The 15,963-nt window shown below is 40.1% G+C and overlaps 1 protein-coding gene across 7 annotated transcripts in view; it reads left to right on the top strand.

Annotated features, from left to right (window-relative positions):
- Nucleotides 1–15,963, top strand: part of LOC143021338 (uncharacterized) — a 51,723-nt gene that overhangs the window by 5,068 nt on the left and 30,692 nt on the right. Inside the window, exon 2 of one of the 7 annotated variants that reach the window (XM_076178766.1) lies at nt 9,412–9,577. The exons of 3 other annotated variants lie outside the window; for them this stretch is intronic. Coding sequence is in view for 3 of the 4 variants with exons in the window: in XM_076178761.1 (XP_076034876.1) it covers nt 10,663–10,722 (60 nt within the window). In the remaining variant the exon portion in view is untranslated. Of the gene's footprint in view, nt 1–9,411; nt 9,578–10,593; nt 10,723–15,963 lie in introns of those variants that run through there. 3 more of the 7 variants (XM_076178761.1, XM_076178760.1, XM_076178763.1) reach the window with 3 other exon arrangements.

Here is a 15,963-nt window from a genome sequence, read left to right as displayed (position 1 = left end):
GAAAATGCGATTACAAAAGAATTAGAAAGAATGTCATTATGGAGGGGCGACTACAATAAATATAATCAAGACGCCGATATGGCAGCCTCGCGAATACACTCGCTCCCCATGACGCCTACGTGTGCGGCACCGTATGGAAGGGGTTAAAGGCCCAAATAACATCCTTACTTTTTGCCAAAACTTTCTCACAAATCTGCCTTACAAAAAAGAAAAAAGTCCACACACCCTCTACCTTTCCCAAACCCACACTCCTCCTCACCAATTACTCCGCCTGTTCCTCTCCTAATCATCTCAATTAACACCATTCCATATGCCTTTCCATTTACATTTAACAGACTGAACTCTCTAAAACTACTACAAACACATGTGCTTTTTTTTTCTTTTTTTTGTAAAGCAAAACTGTACACACATTCTTCTAGTCCTCTAGCACACTCTACTCCCTTAGATACATATTATACAATCTCATTAGCCAATCCATTATAACCTTGCTTTCCTTTGTCAAACACTGCATGATACTCATCTAAACCAGGTACCTTAATAAATCTCATAATTTCCAGTGTTCCTTGTATTCCTCTGTATATCCCTGTCACTTCTCCCATCACAGTCATTTTCTTAGTTCCTCCCATTGTTACAGTCAACCCCTCCCTAACCTCCTCTATATTCAACAACTTTGAAATCATCTGGCATCTTCCCCTAACCATTCACTTCCATTAATATCTGTCCATCTGAACCACTTTCCTTTTCTTCTTTACCTAAGTCCCTTCCCCTCACTCATTTCACATCCCTCCAAAATATCTTTTTATTATTATCAAAATTTAATGTTGTATACTCCATTTTACATCTAATCTCCTCTTTGCCTCCTTCACCTCAACCCCTTTCATATGATGACACCTACGTAGGTGTTATGAGGCGCGAGTGGGTAAATAAGGATGCTGACGTTGGGGTCTTGATTATATTTATTTTGTAGCTGAGTGATCCCCATGTTCTGTGAACTGGCTTGACCATATTTTCTGTGGTTATTGATATTCAGAGTGAAAGGGAATGAGTAATGCAGCTGTGGCTTCATATTTTATAACACGAGTATTGTAATGCATCATCAAATCATCGTACATCAGGTAACTGATGCTGCCCACAAGAATTTGACTCGTATTGAAAAGATAAAGTTTTTCTTCTTGTATTTCTGATGTCTTTCCCAAGTCTTACCTTACAACCAATGCACATATGCTTCCTTCTTCTCTTTGACTACCACCTTCATCTTTTCATCCCACAATTCACTACTCTTCCTTCTATTCCTTCCCATTCTTGTCCCACATACCATCTTTGCACACCACCTCCCATACCTGTCTCAGCTTCTGGTATCCCTTCTCCCTTTACTTTTCATTCAATTTGTTTACTCTCAGCACCTCTTTATTTCCTTTAATTCCCTTTTCCTCCTCCACTTTTCATCTAGTCGCAATTTTCCTTCTACCTGAAAATTATCTGACACTCCCCCACTCTTCCCTGAACACATGAACATTCAGAACTTTTCCTATCTTTCCTATTAGTATATACATACATACATACATATACCAAAGGCTTTTTCCCCCTTACAAGAGAGGTAGCCAAAAAACAAAGGCATAAAATCCACTCCCAACCATTCCATCCCCACATACTCCACTCCCATTCACCCCCTCCTCTTATCTTGGCTTCTCTTGGATGATGGGTCATCCTGTTGGTATCAATACATAATATATTAATGCCCTATCAACCACCCCTCCATCCACCACCCTTTCTCATGTATACTTATGCTTGGCTCTCTTCTTAAACACAGGGTTTGCTGTCAACAAATCCCTTTTTAAACACATCTCTAACATCATCTTTCTACTATGATTCACACCTGGCACCCCAAACTTCCATACTACATTTATTGCCTCATCCCCTAATCTAGCATTGAGATCCCCCAACATCACTGTATTGACCTTCCTCTCAAAGCTCACATTAAAATATATATATATATATATATATGCAAGGTAACCACTTAAGAAAATAAACAAACAGAGCAGAGTGCTTTCGTATATTACATCTTCAGTGTAAATTTACACTGAAGATGTAATATACGAAAGCGCTCTGCTCCGTTTGTTTATTTTCTTAAGTGGTTACCTTGCATTTGTAAAACACACGTTCCTAGTGTTCTTATTGCATATATATATGTACAGTGCTTGTCATGGCATTATGCAGGGTGAATGCCCTGGCATAATGCTGTGATGAAAAACAATGGTCTACTGTACAGTGGGGGGTCTTTCTGTCACAACATTATGCTGGGTACCAACCATAGCATGATGTCACTGCCTCCCAATAAACACCACATACCGACTCAGTGCTCACATGGCTGCCTTGGTGAGAGGAAGTGTTGCACTTTTGTTCTCTCATTCACCCCATCTTTTGTCTGGGTTTCTCTTGGTTTCTGTGCTATACCTTGGTAACTATGGGTAAAAAGAAGTTTTTAACACCTGTAACTATAGTTCGGATCATAGGGCTTCACAAAGCTGGGCTCCAGACAAGAGAAATAGTGGTGAATGTTGGTGTGAGTGAGCGATCTGTGAGAAACTGGGTGAAGCGTTTCAAGGCCAATGGTGGTGTCAAGTTACCATCTGCTAAACCTTGGCCTGGCCCCTCGAAGAAGACCCCTTTACGTATTTTGACTGTGCTAAAAAAGCAGCTAGAGAGTACACCTACCATAACTGCTAGAGAATTGAATTAAAAAAAAACTCATGTCTACTTTCTGAGGTGCCTATAAGAACAATCAACAGATGGGTTGCCAAGCTGGGTACAGTAGCCACCGGCATGTTAAGAAGCCCATCATTACCAAGCAGCAGAAGAAATGTAGGCTGGATTTTGCACTTAAATATTGTAATTGAACTCCTCAACAGTGGTCCAAAGTACCTTGGAGTGATGAAGCCACCTTCACAGTCACCTGTAACCATGGTGGACATGTGTACTGAGTCGGAAGTAGCAACCCATTATACACATAGTGCACCTGTGGGACCATCAAACACCCAGACTCGCTCATGGTTTGGGGGTGTTTCACTGCTCAGAGTCTTTGTGAACTCATAATGCTCCCCCAAAAAACAGTATATGAACCAATATAATTATCTGGAGTTGTATGACAATTTACCTGACACATTTGACAAGTGTGAGGCTATGGTATTTATTCAGGATAGCACACCATGTCATACCATCAGGTGTGTAGATGGGTGGCTTAAGGACTGTGATGTGAGCTTTTATAACGACTGGCCAGACAATTCCCCTAACCTGAACCCCATTGAAAACCTGTGGTCAATAATGAAGCAAAGTTTGATGGGCAAGGATATTAGTTCAATTCCATGGCTCGAGTCGGCTGTATGTGAGGTATGGATTATTATACCTCCCAAGTTCCTCAGGAATTTGTGTGAGAATCTTCCTAAATGGCTGAGGGATGTAGTGAAATGTAAGTAAGGCAGCACCAAGTATTAGTACCTTGGCAAGTGTGCAAATATATTTTTATGGTATGTATTTGTGTTTTGGTAAGTGTGTGTGGGATGGTGGGCATAAAGTCATGACAATCACTGTGTATATATATATATATATATATATATATATATATATATATATATATATATATATATATATATATATGTATATATATATCACCCTTCTCACTACCAGGTCCTCATGGACTCCATAAAACCCACATCTCCCATCCCAATTTCACCTTCACCCTCATTAACTTTGGATACACTATTCACTCCACCATGCACTTACCAGCAGAGCCACTTCTTCCCACCCTCATCCCCTCATAACTCCTGATACTCTCCCTCCGTACTCCCAAACTCAAAATCACCCCTCCCTTTCAACTTTGTTTCACTTAATGCTAACATATACATCTTCCTTCTCTCAAACTTATTGGCAGTCTCTTCCATTTTACTCTCATCTATGTCACAATCACACATATTTAATGACCCAAAATTTAAGGGTCTGTTTGGAGTTCACCCAGACCCTCTTATGCCTTGACTTTTTGTAGGATGAATGTACAGAGAGGAGGATGCTTAGTTCCCTCACACTGTCCTATTTTGTCGCCTTTTATGACTCACACATGAATTATGGTGGCAGAATTCTTTCCTACCCCCACCACAGGGGACAAGATTTCTTGATTAGGAGGGCAGTAAGAGGTTATGAGAACAGATTGAAAAAGACAAAATGTATAATGCTATAGGTAAAATGTTTGAATCAATAATAGCAATAGAATCAGAGATCACATTGAGAGACATAATTTGAGTTCCCCAAGGGTAAGTCATGTGTAACTAATCTTGTATATTTTTACACTGGTGTCTTCAAGGCGTCAGATAACAATGATAGTTACGATGTTATTTACCTTGACTTTAGCAAAGTATTTGACAAAGTGCCCTACCAGAGATTAATAAATAAAGTCAAAGCCCATAGCATAGGAGGAAAAGTGTTTGAATGGATTAGAGCTTGGATCAGTGACAGAAAACATCAGATCACCTTAAACAGTGTAAAATCTAAATTGGGGAGTGTTTCTAGTGGAGTTCCCCAGGGCTTGTTTTTGGGTCCTTTATTGCTCATTATGTATATAAATCACTTGGACAATGGGATTTATAGTGATGTTAGTAAGTTTGAAGATGACACTGAAATGGGTTGCCTAGTTAGGTCAGATGCTGATATTCTGTAGGAGGATCATAGCAAATTGTTCAAAGGGTCAGTGAAATGGTAAATAGACTTCAATATCTCAAAGTACAGCACATTAAACAAAGGTTTACACATCCCAGAAAGCAGGTATTGTTTAGATAATACTTTTTTTAGAGAAAACTGAGTGGAAGTGAGACATGGGAGTTCTAGTGAGTTCTGACTTGAAATCTAGGAAGCAGTGCAATAGCACCAGAGCATAATGTTTCATTGCTAGGATGGTAATGAATAAAAGTACAGAGGTGATTATCAAACTATCTGGTCTTAGACCCATCCTTGACTATGAGGTACAGTTTTGGTCTCCATCCTATTGAATGGATATCAGTTCACTAGAATCAGTACAGAGGAGAATGACCAAGAAATTTACCTTAACTTACACTCTCTGGAAAGATGCAGAGCGTGGGTTGATGTGATAGAGGTGTTCAATTGGATTAAATGCTTTAGCAAGGATGATAAAAACAAGATAATATTAAAACAACAGGGCAGGACTCACAGTAATGGATTTAATGTTGACAAATTTAGATTTAAGAAGAAAATAGGTAAGAACTGGTTTACTGATAGAGTGGTCAACTAATGGCATAGACTTAGTAACCACATATTGAGTACTGAAATTATTTGCTGTTTTAAGAAAATGTTAAATAACTTTATGGATGGAGATGACAGGTGGTCATGGACATGGAACTGCCTAGTGTGGGCCTTATGGTCTCTTGCAGTTTCCTTCATTCTCATGTTCTTATGTAAAGGATGTGAAGAAATAGTTTTCCATATAGATGCATAAATACCTGGAATAGCTTGGAAGGTGATATAGCACAAGCTAGGACACTATGCATCACAATTTAAGTATGATAAATGGAAAATGAAGATATAGCCCAAGTTGGAACCTTTGATGACTGAAGCTGGATATGATGAATTGCACAGGAAGAGACAGGCGCCCAGAAGCATTGCTCCCTTCCTGTGTACAATCATTTGGTAAATACAATTAGATACACTCTAAACATATTACAGATTAATATAAATGGTCTCAATAACAAATTCAGGACTGCCGTACCTCTTACATGAATGCAACATACATATAACACTAAGTCTTAGTGTGAATATGTTTTTGTATTGCATTCAGTTGATCATGTTAGTGTGATGTAATGAATTGGGTTAGGAGGGTCAAGAGATCATATACAGAACTGTGCGTCTATCATTTTCATGCAGTGTTTTATTTATTTATTATTATTTTTTCCCTATAAGCTGATGTTCTGTTGGGATGGTTTTTTGTGCATCCTATTATTGTTGTCATTGCTTTATATTGTATTATTTGCTAAGTGTCTATGCTTGTTTTCCTGATTATTGGGAACCAAGCTGTGGAACAGTAGTTGAAAGACAAATTTATTGAAATGATTGTAGACTGTGAATAGTTTCCTGCTGACCAGAGTCCATGTGCTTACTATTGATTTAAATATGCTTATTGTCTTGTTTATTTTCACTAACAGGCCCTTAATGTGTGGGTTGAATATCATGCGAGTATCCTATTTATTTACCTCTACTTATTTTTTATTTATTTTATCATCTATTCACAGTTCTTCACTCACACCTGTGTATTACTTTCTCCCTTCCCTGCTCAACACACTCCCATTTTCCCAAAGGCCTCTTTCACCCCTGCCACACTTTTTTTTCTAGTCTTTCTATTTTCATGTGTTCAAACTATCCCAGCATTCTTTCATCAAGCCCATCTGCCAGCTCCCATTCCACCCCTCTGCTCTCCTCCAGACCTCCTCATTTTTCACTATCCATCCTCATAACCCCCACCATGCTTCTCAACACTTCACCTCAAGCACATTTAAATTTCTTTCTGCTTCCCTTAAATGTGTTTGAGATGAAATGTCTGAGAAGTTTGGTAGGGGTCACAAGGTTGGATAGTCAGGAACAAGGTGGTGAGGAAGAGAGCTGGGGTGGAGAAGGAGCTGAAAGATAGGGATAATGAAAAAGTATTAGGATGGTTTGGACACGTGGAAAGGGGTGAAAAAAAGATTAGTAAAAGGGTGTGGAAGACAGGTGGAGGGAGTGAACTTGAGGGGATGACTGAGGATGAAATGGATGGATGGGGTGAAAGGGGCTATGATCAAGAGAGGAATGTCTGTTGAGCAAGGAAGGGAGAAGGCAGGAGATAGGGTGGGGTGAGTGGAGAATGGCTGTGAATATATAATGCTGTGATGCAAGGGAGGGGAGGGGGATGGTGGGATAGGGATATTTTGATGCAGCATGAAGGGATTCCTCCCCATTTTCTTTTTTTCTGCATTAGGGGACAGAGGGTGGGGGGTCACTGATGAAGTGAAGTGGCCTTGCTGTGAATGTACTGTGTCTCACTGCATTGCCTCAGAACCAGAGCAGTGATTGGGAGACAGGGATGAGCCTTCATCCACAAGGAGCTAAGAGGAGAGGGAGGAAAGGGGGGTGAATGGGAGTGGGCACTTGCCTTTTGACTTGGCTACCTCCCTTGTAAGGGGGGAAAAATCCCTTAGTATATAGAAAGAGAATAGCTGGCTAAATAAGGGCATGCAGTATAGGAATAATGCAAAAAACATGTGTCATTTGCTGGAATGGATTGATATGTTCTGAGCAATGCTTGTAGTGAAGCTTTGCTTTTATACAGTGTGTAGGCAAACTAAAATAATGTATCTAACTTGTCATGTACAGAATAATTAGTTGTATTTAGTAACAAATCACCATAATTAACCATTTAACTGGTACATTTGGTGAGGTGAACAGAATATGTTGTAATCATTGTTTACAAAGTTTGTAACATCCAGGAGGAGTAGTGTGAATGTGCTGCAGTATTTTTGTAGGAGGAGCACACTCCAAAATTATTGAATGTGTCATGTATACTACCCTTACTTTTTTTGAATGCCCAAAGACAGCATTGGAGAGCCAATGTGCACACAGGTAAACACCAATGATGCACTAATAGGAAAACTTCTTCAGAGATATTCCAGTTCATATTGATAGTCCACAACTATGTCGTCTATCCCCTCATCTTGGCTGTTGTCAGAGATATTTAGGGAGTTGAGACTACTCCCAAAAGACCATGGAAAACTCTCAATGTCGTTGAAGGAATTGTCTGTATCACCACAGGACACTTGGGTTTGTACAAAAGTCATGACATCATCAGAACTAATACCAAGAGATGGCATTGTAAGCTGTGTTTTAGAATGTAAATTGACAGTCATATTTTCATCAAAAAGTCTTTCAAATAGTACTTTTAAGATATTTGTTTTAAGCATGGTTCTCATGAAAATAGATAACATTACAAAAAAACAAATGTACCTGGGCTTGGTGGCTACAATTTGAAAGGTTTAAAACACATATGACCTTCCAGACTGTCTGTCAGAATGTTCATCTCTTCAAGATATTTGGTCTATCAATTTTACAATCCTTTCCCATAATTTCACTATTTAGTGGTGTCCCCTTAACCGTTGTGGATTGGTACCACATTTGCTGTTTTTCAATCAAACAGCTTTATGCCATCTTTCAGCAAACATAATAAGACTAAATCTTGTCCACCTGTTGTTCCTTACATAGTTACTTACCCAGTTTGAGATCTCATCAGGTCCTGAAGCTTTTGCCACATCCAATGATCCCAAAAGATTGAGAACTTCCCTCACATCTACATTTATATCTTCCAAGCCTGGATTTTTGCTTCCCCTCGCTTTTCTCCCAAAAAATTGCTCTTTTGTAAAGACTGCTTGAGCTGAGGCCTCCTCAAAGACCACCACTCACTATTAACTTTGTGATTTCCTGTGTCTCACTTTATACATCTGTAAACCAATTTCAGTTCATCTTTGCATTTATCTACTACAACACTTACAAAATTGCCTTCTTCCCTGCAAATTATTGTGTAGTCATTTCTATGTGTTTGTAGGCTTCTTTTGTGTTATTGTTCTTCGCTTCCTCCATTTTTCCCAAGCCATGTCCTTGGCCTTTTCTGCAATCTCACTTTTTGTTAGACCTGTCATTTTTCTGCTTCTTCCTCCCACTAGTCTTTAGCACATCTTCATTCACTTCTCAATTATAATTGTCAAGAAAAAATTCCCATTTCCTCCTTATTCCCGTTCATGAATTCTTCCCAGTTTGATTCTTTTAAGATTTTTTTTCAATCCTAAGTAATCTGTTTTCCCAAAACTGAGTCTTTCTTGCTGGTATGATTCATTCATTGGCTCTATATCCTCATCCTCTATCTGAAATTCAATTGTTACAAGATAATTTTTTTTTCCTATGGGGCACAGGTGGTTCAAGAAGCTGATGATGTCTGGCTCTTTGATTAGTACCAGCTCTGATCATTTGGGAATGTCATCTCTTACCAGGGTCATTTCCTTTACTCACTGGGTCATTGTATTCTCCATTGCTGTATGTAACAGGGTATTACCCCAGGAATCTGCATTGCCACTTACTTCCCATTCCTCCCAGTTAACTTCACTGTTATTAAAATCTCTAATAAGGACTAAATTTGTTACCTTTTTCAATAATTTTCTTTAGGAGAAGAGTCATGTATACATTTTATACATACATGCACACACACACATGTATATATATATATATATGTATATATATATATATATATATATATATGTGTATGTAGATATTCATATAATGAAACAAATCACTTGTGACAGTGAGGTCTTTCAAATTAAACCGATCTCAAAGCTTCAGTCCAGGTTCCCCCAGACTGCAAGTCCCATGTGCTACTGATGTGCTGGCAAAACATCAAAAAGGCTATAACCAGGTATAATCTTATACCATGGGTTGGAACTGACTGCCAGCTGCCATCCAATAGATTTTGTACTACGCAGCTCCTGATGTCACCAGCAAGGTAGAGTAACATTTGACCTAGGCTTTCATTAAATTTGCCGTTATAACTGTTATGGAATAAATCACTCATGACACTGAAGTCTTACAAATAAACCACTCCATTGTGAAACTTCAATCCTGGGTCCGTCAGACTGCATCAGAAAGAGATGTAGTCTGGTACAGTGTTGATCTACAGATGTAGAATAATAATTATGCCACCTGGAGAAGAGGCATAGAAAATGAAGTAGGTAGTAGAGTGATGGTTGTGAGAAATAACCGTGGTGGAAGAATAAAATCTGAGTCAAGCAGGGCTCAAGCAATCCATCTGAAAAATAGAACTAGAGGGCTGGATAATAGAGAGCTCATGATGTCATACTTCCACCCAAGACAAGAACTTGGAATGTAAAATCTAACAATGTAATCCTTGTTGGATGTTGGAGATTTTAATTGCAGTGAGGTCAACTTAGAGGTGCAAGAAGCAATAGCAAGGCAGATTCCTAGGGAAACACCATGTTAAGTATAGTAATGGAGAAAACAATGACCCGGTGGGTCAAGGAGGTGACTTGAGTAAGAGGAGATGGCATTCCACTAGGTTGGATCTGCTACTTACCAAAGAACCAGACGTCACTTGGTTTTTAAAATACTTTTGTCCCAAAAGTGACCATGGAACAATATTCAGCTGCTGGCAGAGGAAGAAATAAAGCCAGGGAATGAATCACACAAGGAAGGCAGACTGGGAGGAATTCACAAATATCACTATAACTATGAGGAACTGGGAAATCTTTCTTTACACTTACAACCTGGAAATGAACAAACATGTAACAAACATTAGTGGCAGGAACAATTGGAAACAAGACTGGTTCAACAAAAAGCCAGGAATGTAGTTTGGGGAAAATGGAGAAAGAAGAAATAATAGAACAAAGGAAGTTTACAAACAAGGATCCATGGGGAAGAAGAAACGAATTTCAAAAGGGATGTTATAGATAAAAGCAGAGATGAACCGAAACTGTTTTACAGGTTCATCTATGGAAAATTGAGACATTGAAGCAATCACCTAGCTAATAGTGGGTGGTGTGGTTTGAGGAGGCTGCAGCTCAGGGAGAAATAATGAATGAAAGTTTCCACTCTGTCTTCACAAAGGAGAGCACTATATTAGAGGAAGCCGAGGTGAGTAAAAATTCTTGTATATGAAAAAAGCTTCAGGATCCAACAGGATCTCAAACTGGATATTGAAGAACGTAGGGAACTGGTGGACAAGGTTCACAGTTTTATTGCATGTTCATTAATTAAAAGATGGGGTTGTGCCAATTTACAAAGGTGAAAGTAAGGATGCCCCCTACTAAACTTCAAGCTATCATTGACCAGCACAATAGTGAAACAATGTGAAAAGGATCAATAAAGACTGATGGATCAAATATCTTGAGAATAACATTTTGACAGTTTGGTATTATAGTTGCCAAATAACTGAAATTTTGACAACTTTTTCACATCATATATTTTAAACACTGTTTTAATAAAAAATAAAGAAAATCTTAAAAATATATATATGGTATAGTAAACGTGATCTAACTTGAGCCCTTTGGCATGGCATGGGGAAACTCCGTTGTTGACACGTCTAGCAATGACCTCCACATGGCGATCTGTCTCACTGTCATTCTGTACATTATCTGCTTATAGAATATATATATATATTCATAACACAACTGTGTGGTGTTTGGAATGGCTTGGGATTTGAGGGAAAAATAGTGACAGTAAAGTTTCTGTTTCATTGGGCAATGTAGCTAATGTGACATTGCCACACGAGGTGTTCTTGACCTGGACACAGTTGGCTGGTCGGGTCATTCAGTATTTGCCTTAGCAAGCCCCTGTTATTTAATGAGGTGCTGGCAACAATACAGATCCCTGGGGTTCCACCCAGCCGTGCCCAAAGGCTCAAATTAAAACACCTATACTATAGGCGGCAATTATGTCACATCTTTTAATGAATGATAGAATAGAGGTATATGTTAATTCATACATACAACAGTGAATATTTCCAATAATTATCTAAAGTTACACCTAAGAAAGTAAAATGTAAATGGTATTCTCTAAAAAATTCAAATGCAAAAATTTTATTACATTTTACTTTATTAAACATATCGCCTTTTTCAAAAGTAAAGGGATATTTTCTCTATTCACTGAAAAACTTGCAAAAATTTTTGTTTAACATTGTATAAAGGTACCTATGATTTGGTGGTAATTGAAAATAAAACTATATCACATTTTCTTCAATGAATAGTAGAAGCACAAACTAATGTATATTATATACATACATATACCAAAGGCTTTTTTCCCCCTTACATGGGAGGTAGCCAAAAAGAAAAAGGCATAGAAACCACTCCCACCCATTCCATCCCCTACATACTCCACTCCCCTCCACCCTCTTCCCTCCCTCACATCTTGGCACCTCCTGGATGACGGGTCATCCCTGCATCCTGTCTACTGCCCTGGTTCAGAAGCAGTGTTGCAAGACACAGCACATCCACAGCAAGGCCGCTTCATTAATTTGGCAACCACCCCTCTCCGTCCCCTCATGCAGAAAAGGAGAAGACAGGAAGAAATCCTTTTGGGCTGTGTCAATTTATTTATACATACTCCCTCACCCCCCAATCCCCCCGCCCATTCCACCTCATGCATCACAGTATCATCCATACACAACCCTTCTCCATTCCCCCTATTTTCTGTCCTCTTCCGTCCTTCCTCAACAGACATTCCTCTCTTTTGTAATGCCCCTTTCACCCTATCCATCCTTCTCATCCTAGGACACCCCCTCATATTCCTTCCTTCCACCTCTTTTACTAATCTTTCTTCACTCATTTCTTCCATGTGTCCAAACCATCCTAATACTCTTTCATCAACCCTATCTCCCAACTCCCTTTCCACCCCTGTTCTCCTCCTCACCTCCTCATTTCTCACTCTTATCTAGCTTAGTAACCCTTATTATACTTCTCAGATATTTCATCTCAAACACATTCAAACCCCTTTCTGTCCCCTCATGCAGAAAAGGAGAAGACGGGAAGAAATCCCTTTGGGCTGTGTCAATTTATTTCTCATACATACTCCCTCACCCCTATCATACTTCTCAGATATTTCATCTCAAACACATTCAAACCCCTCTCCGTTCCCTCATGTAGAAAAGGAGAAGACGGGAAGAAATCCCTTTGGGCTGTGTCAATTTATTTCTCATACATGCTCCCTCACCCCCCATCCCCCACCCCCTCATGCATCACAGCATCATCCATACACAACCCTTCTCCATTCACCCCTATATTCTGTCCTCTTCCGTCCTTCCTCAACAGACATTCCTCTCTTTCATAATGCCCCTTTCACCCCATCCATCCATCTCATCCTAGGACACCCCCTCATATTCCTTCCTTCCACCTCTGCCTTCCACACCTCTTTTACTAATCTTTCTTCACTCATTCTTTCCATGTGTCCAAACCATCCTAATACTCTTTCATCAACCCTATCTCCCATCTCCCTTTCCACACCTCTTGGGGATCGGTGCCACCTGCGTAGAGCCGGTGGCCAGGGGTAGATGCTGCCGTTTGGCCCCCAAATTTCATAATTACACCACCATCAGACAAGACCGGACTGACGGCAATGGCGGTGGACTCATCACCCTGATCCACCATTCCATCTGTTTTGTGGACACAAGTGCCACAACCAAAATTCTCCTCCCTACCACAGATAACACAACAGAAACCCAATCCATTCGTATCCGCACAGGCAACAATTCAACACTAACAATAGTTAACATGTACATTCCCCCCCAATCATCCCCCACAGTTCCAAACACCTTCAGACCTCAACTCAGCCAACTAACCTCAATCCCCAACCTGATCATGGGTGGTGACTTCAACGCCAAGTCGTCTGCCTGGTTTGTCGACAACCCTGACACAGACAGAGGGCTTGATATACAGACTCAATTCGACTCATTGACTATCATGAACAACACGCATAATCATACACATATCCCATACCAAGCCCTCTACACTCCCTCCTCTCCTGATATCACCTTTTGCTCCCCCTGCCTAACCCCAACAACATCATGGAGAGTGGTCGGAGCCCTTGGTTCTGACCACCTTCCAATCATCATCACCACCAAAACAAGATGCACCCCAGCTGGCCACAGACACACTTACACCAATTACAAGAGAGCTAACTGGGAAGCCTTTAATGAAGAGACAGAACAACATTTTGAAACACTTAACAGTACACCAATCACAAACATAAACAATGCTGTGCACGCTTTTAATACAATCATACAAAACGCAGACAAGAGATACATCCCTAGAGGCAACAGAAAATCACACAACCCCAACTTCACACCAGAAATCCAAGGCCTCATCAGACAACGTGACACACTTAAACACGATACCCCCACACCTATCCCTCAAAACATAGCAGACCAAATACACACACTAAACACTGTGATTGCCAATAAAATACATGAACAAAAAACACAAAATTGGCAAAACTTTATCAATACACTTGATCACAAAACAAACACCAGCAAATTGTACAAAACACTCAACAGCATCACACTATCCAACACTAACACTACACGCTCTCACGCAGCAATAATCACAACAACAGATAATCTACCCTCAAACAGACAACAAGCAAACGCACTCATACGTCATTTTGCACAGACGAGCCATCTTACATCTCACCCTGACGACCGACGCACCATTCGACGTAAGAAAGACTTTCCCACAGACTCAGACTATACACCCTTCATAGACAGTCAGACAAAACTCATATTACATAGTCTCAAGCACTCATCTGCCTGTGGCCCTGATAACATAAGCAACATACACCTAAAACACATTGGACCACAAGGTATACACGCACTCACAAACATTGCAAACTACAGCTATTCACACAACACAATACCCGACATCTGGAAACATGGTAAAATAATCACCATTCCAAAACCGAACAAAGACCCAACAATCCCAACATCGCACCGCCCAATCACACTTCTCTGCACCCCCTCTAAAGTCATTGAACGCCTAATACTTAAACTTGTCACACCATATATTCCCCTTGCTGACTCACAACACGGTTTTAGGCCACTACACTCCACAAACACTCTTCTGACAAACCTCACACAAAGAATTTTAGATGGCATCAATTCAGATAGGCCCCACCACAGAACACTTCTTATAACATTGGACATTAGTAAAGCTTTTGATGCTATCCCCCGCCACAACCTAACAAATAAAATATATAACACAGACATGCACAATAACACCAAAAGATGGCTGGCCAATTATCTGGCAGGCAGGAATGCTCATGTGTCATATAATGGCCAATCATCGCACATCAGAAACATTAAGAACGGAGTACCACAGGGCTCGGTTCTATCCCCCACATTATTTAATCTATACATGCATGACTTACCCACGCCAGACACCTCAGAAATACAAATCTCTTCCTACGCAGACGACATAACAATCACATGCGCACATCGTAACACAGACAAAACTGCAGAAATAATCCAGCCTTACCTTGACACACTCAACACATGGTTCATCACAAACAGACTCAAAATAGCTCCAACCAAATCTACGGCAACACTTCTCACCAACTGGACAAAAGAACACAAATACATACCTCATCTCTACATCAACAACACTCTAATACCACACACAAACACACCGAAAATTCTTGGTGTAACATACGATACATCCATGTCTTTCAAACAACACCTCACAAACATAAAAAACAAATGCACACCTAGACTTAATGCACTTAAGTCAATCACTGGAACAACATTTGGACAAAACAAAGAAACTAATATAACAATATACAAACAATGCATACGCTCAGTGATGAATTATGCGAGTCCTGCATGGGCTCCTAATCTCAGTGAGACACACCACAACACCCTTCAAATCATACAAAACAAAGCCCTAAAAACAATTACAGGCTGCACAAATACATCACCTACAGACCATTTACACCATGAAACAAAAGTCCTCAAAGTCAAGGACCACCTCGACATGAGAGGCACACAAACACTTGCTGCAGCCACCACAAACACATCACACCCGCTACACTACATAGCAGAACACCCACACACACCAAGAAACATTAAAACTACACCCAAAGACCTTTATTACACACAGATACTCTCTTCTCTTCCTCCACAACCACCAAATACCAGCCTCCGGAAACATATTCATAATCATATCACTCACCGCTCCATTAACACACTGAAAGACAACACACTGCTGCATGCCAGACCCCCTGATATCCACCCTTCTGAATCCTCTCTCCCACGTAAGGACAGAGTCCACTTGGCCAGACTGCGATGCGGTCACCACCCAGCACTTCTAAGCTACCAGAAGAGGCTGGACG

This window comes from Oratosquilla oratoria, chromosome 42, assembly GCF_046742065.1.
Source record: "Oratosquilla oratoria isolate Oo_2021 chromosome 42, ASM4674206v1, whole genome shotgun sequence".
In the NCBI taxonomy this organism is placed as follows: domain Eukaryota; kingdom Metazoa; phylum Arthropoda; class Malacostraca; order Stomatopoda; family Squillidae; genus Oratosquilla; species Oratosquilla oratoria.
This window is presented reverse-complemented; position numbering and strand designations above follow the sequence as displayed.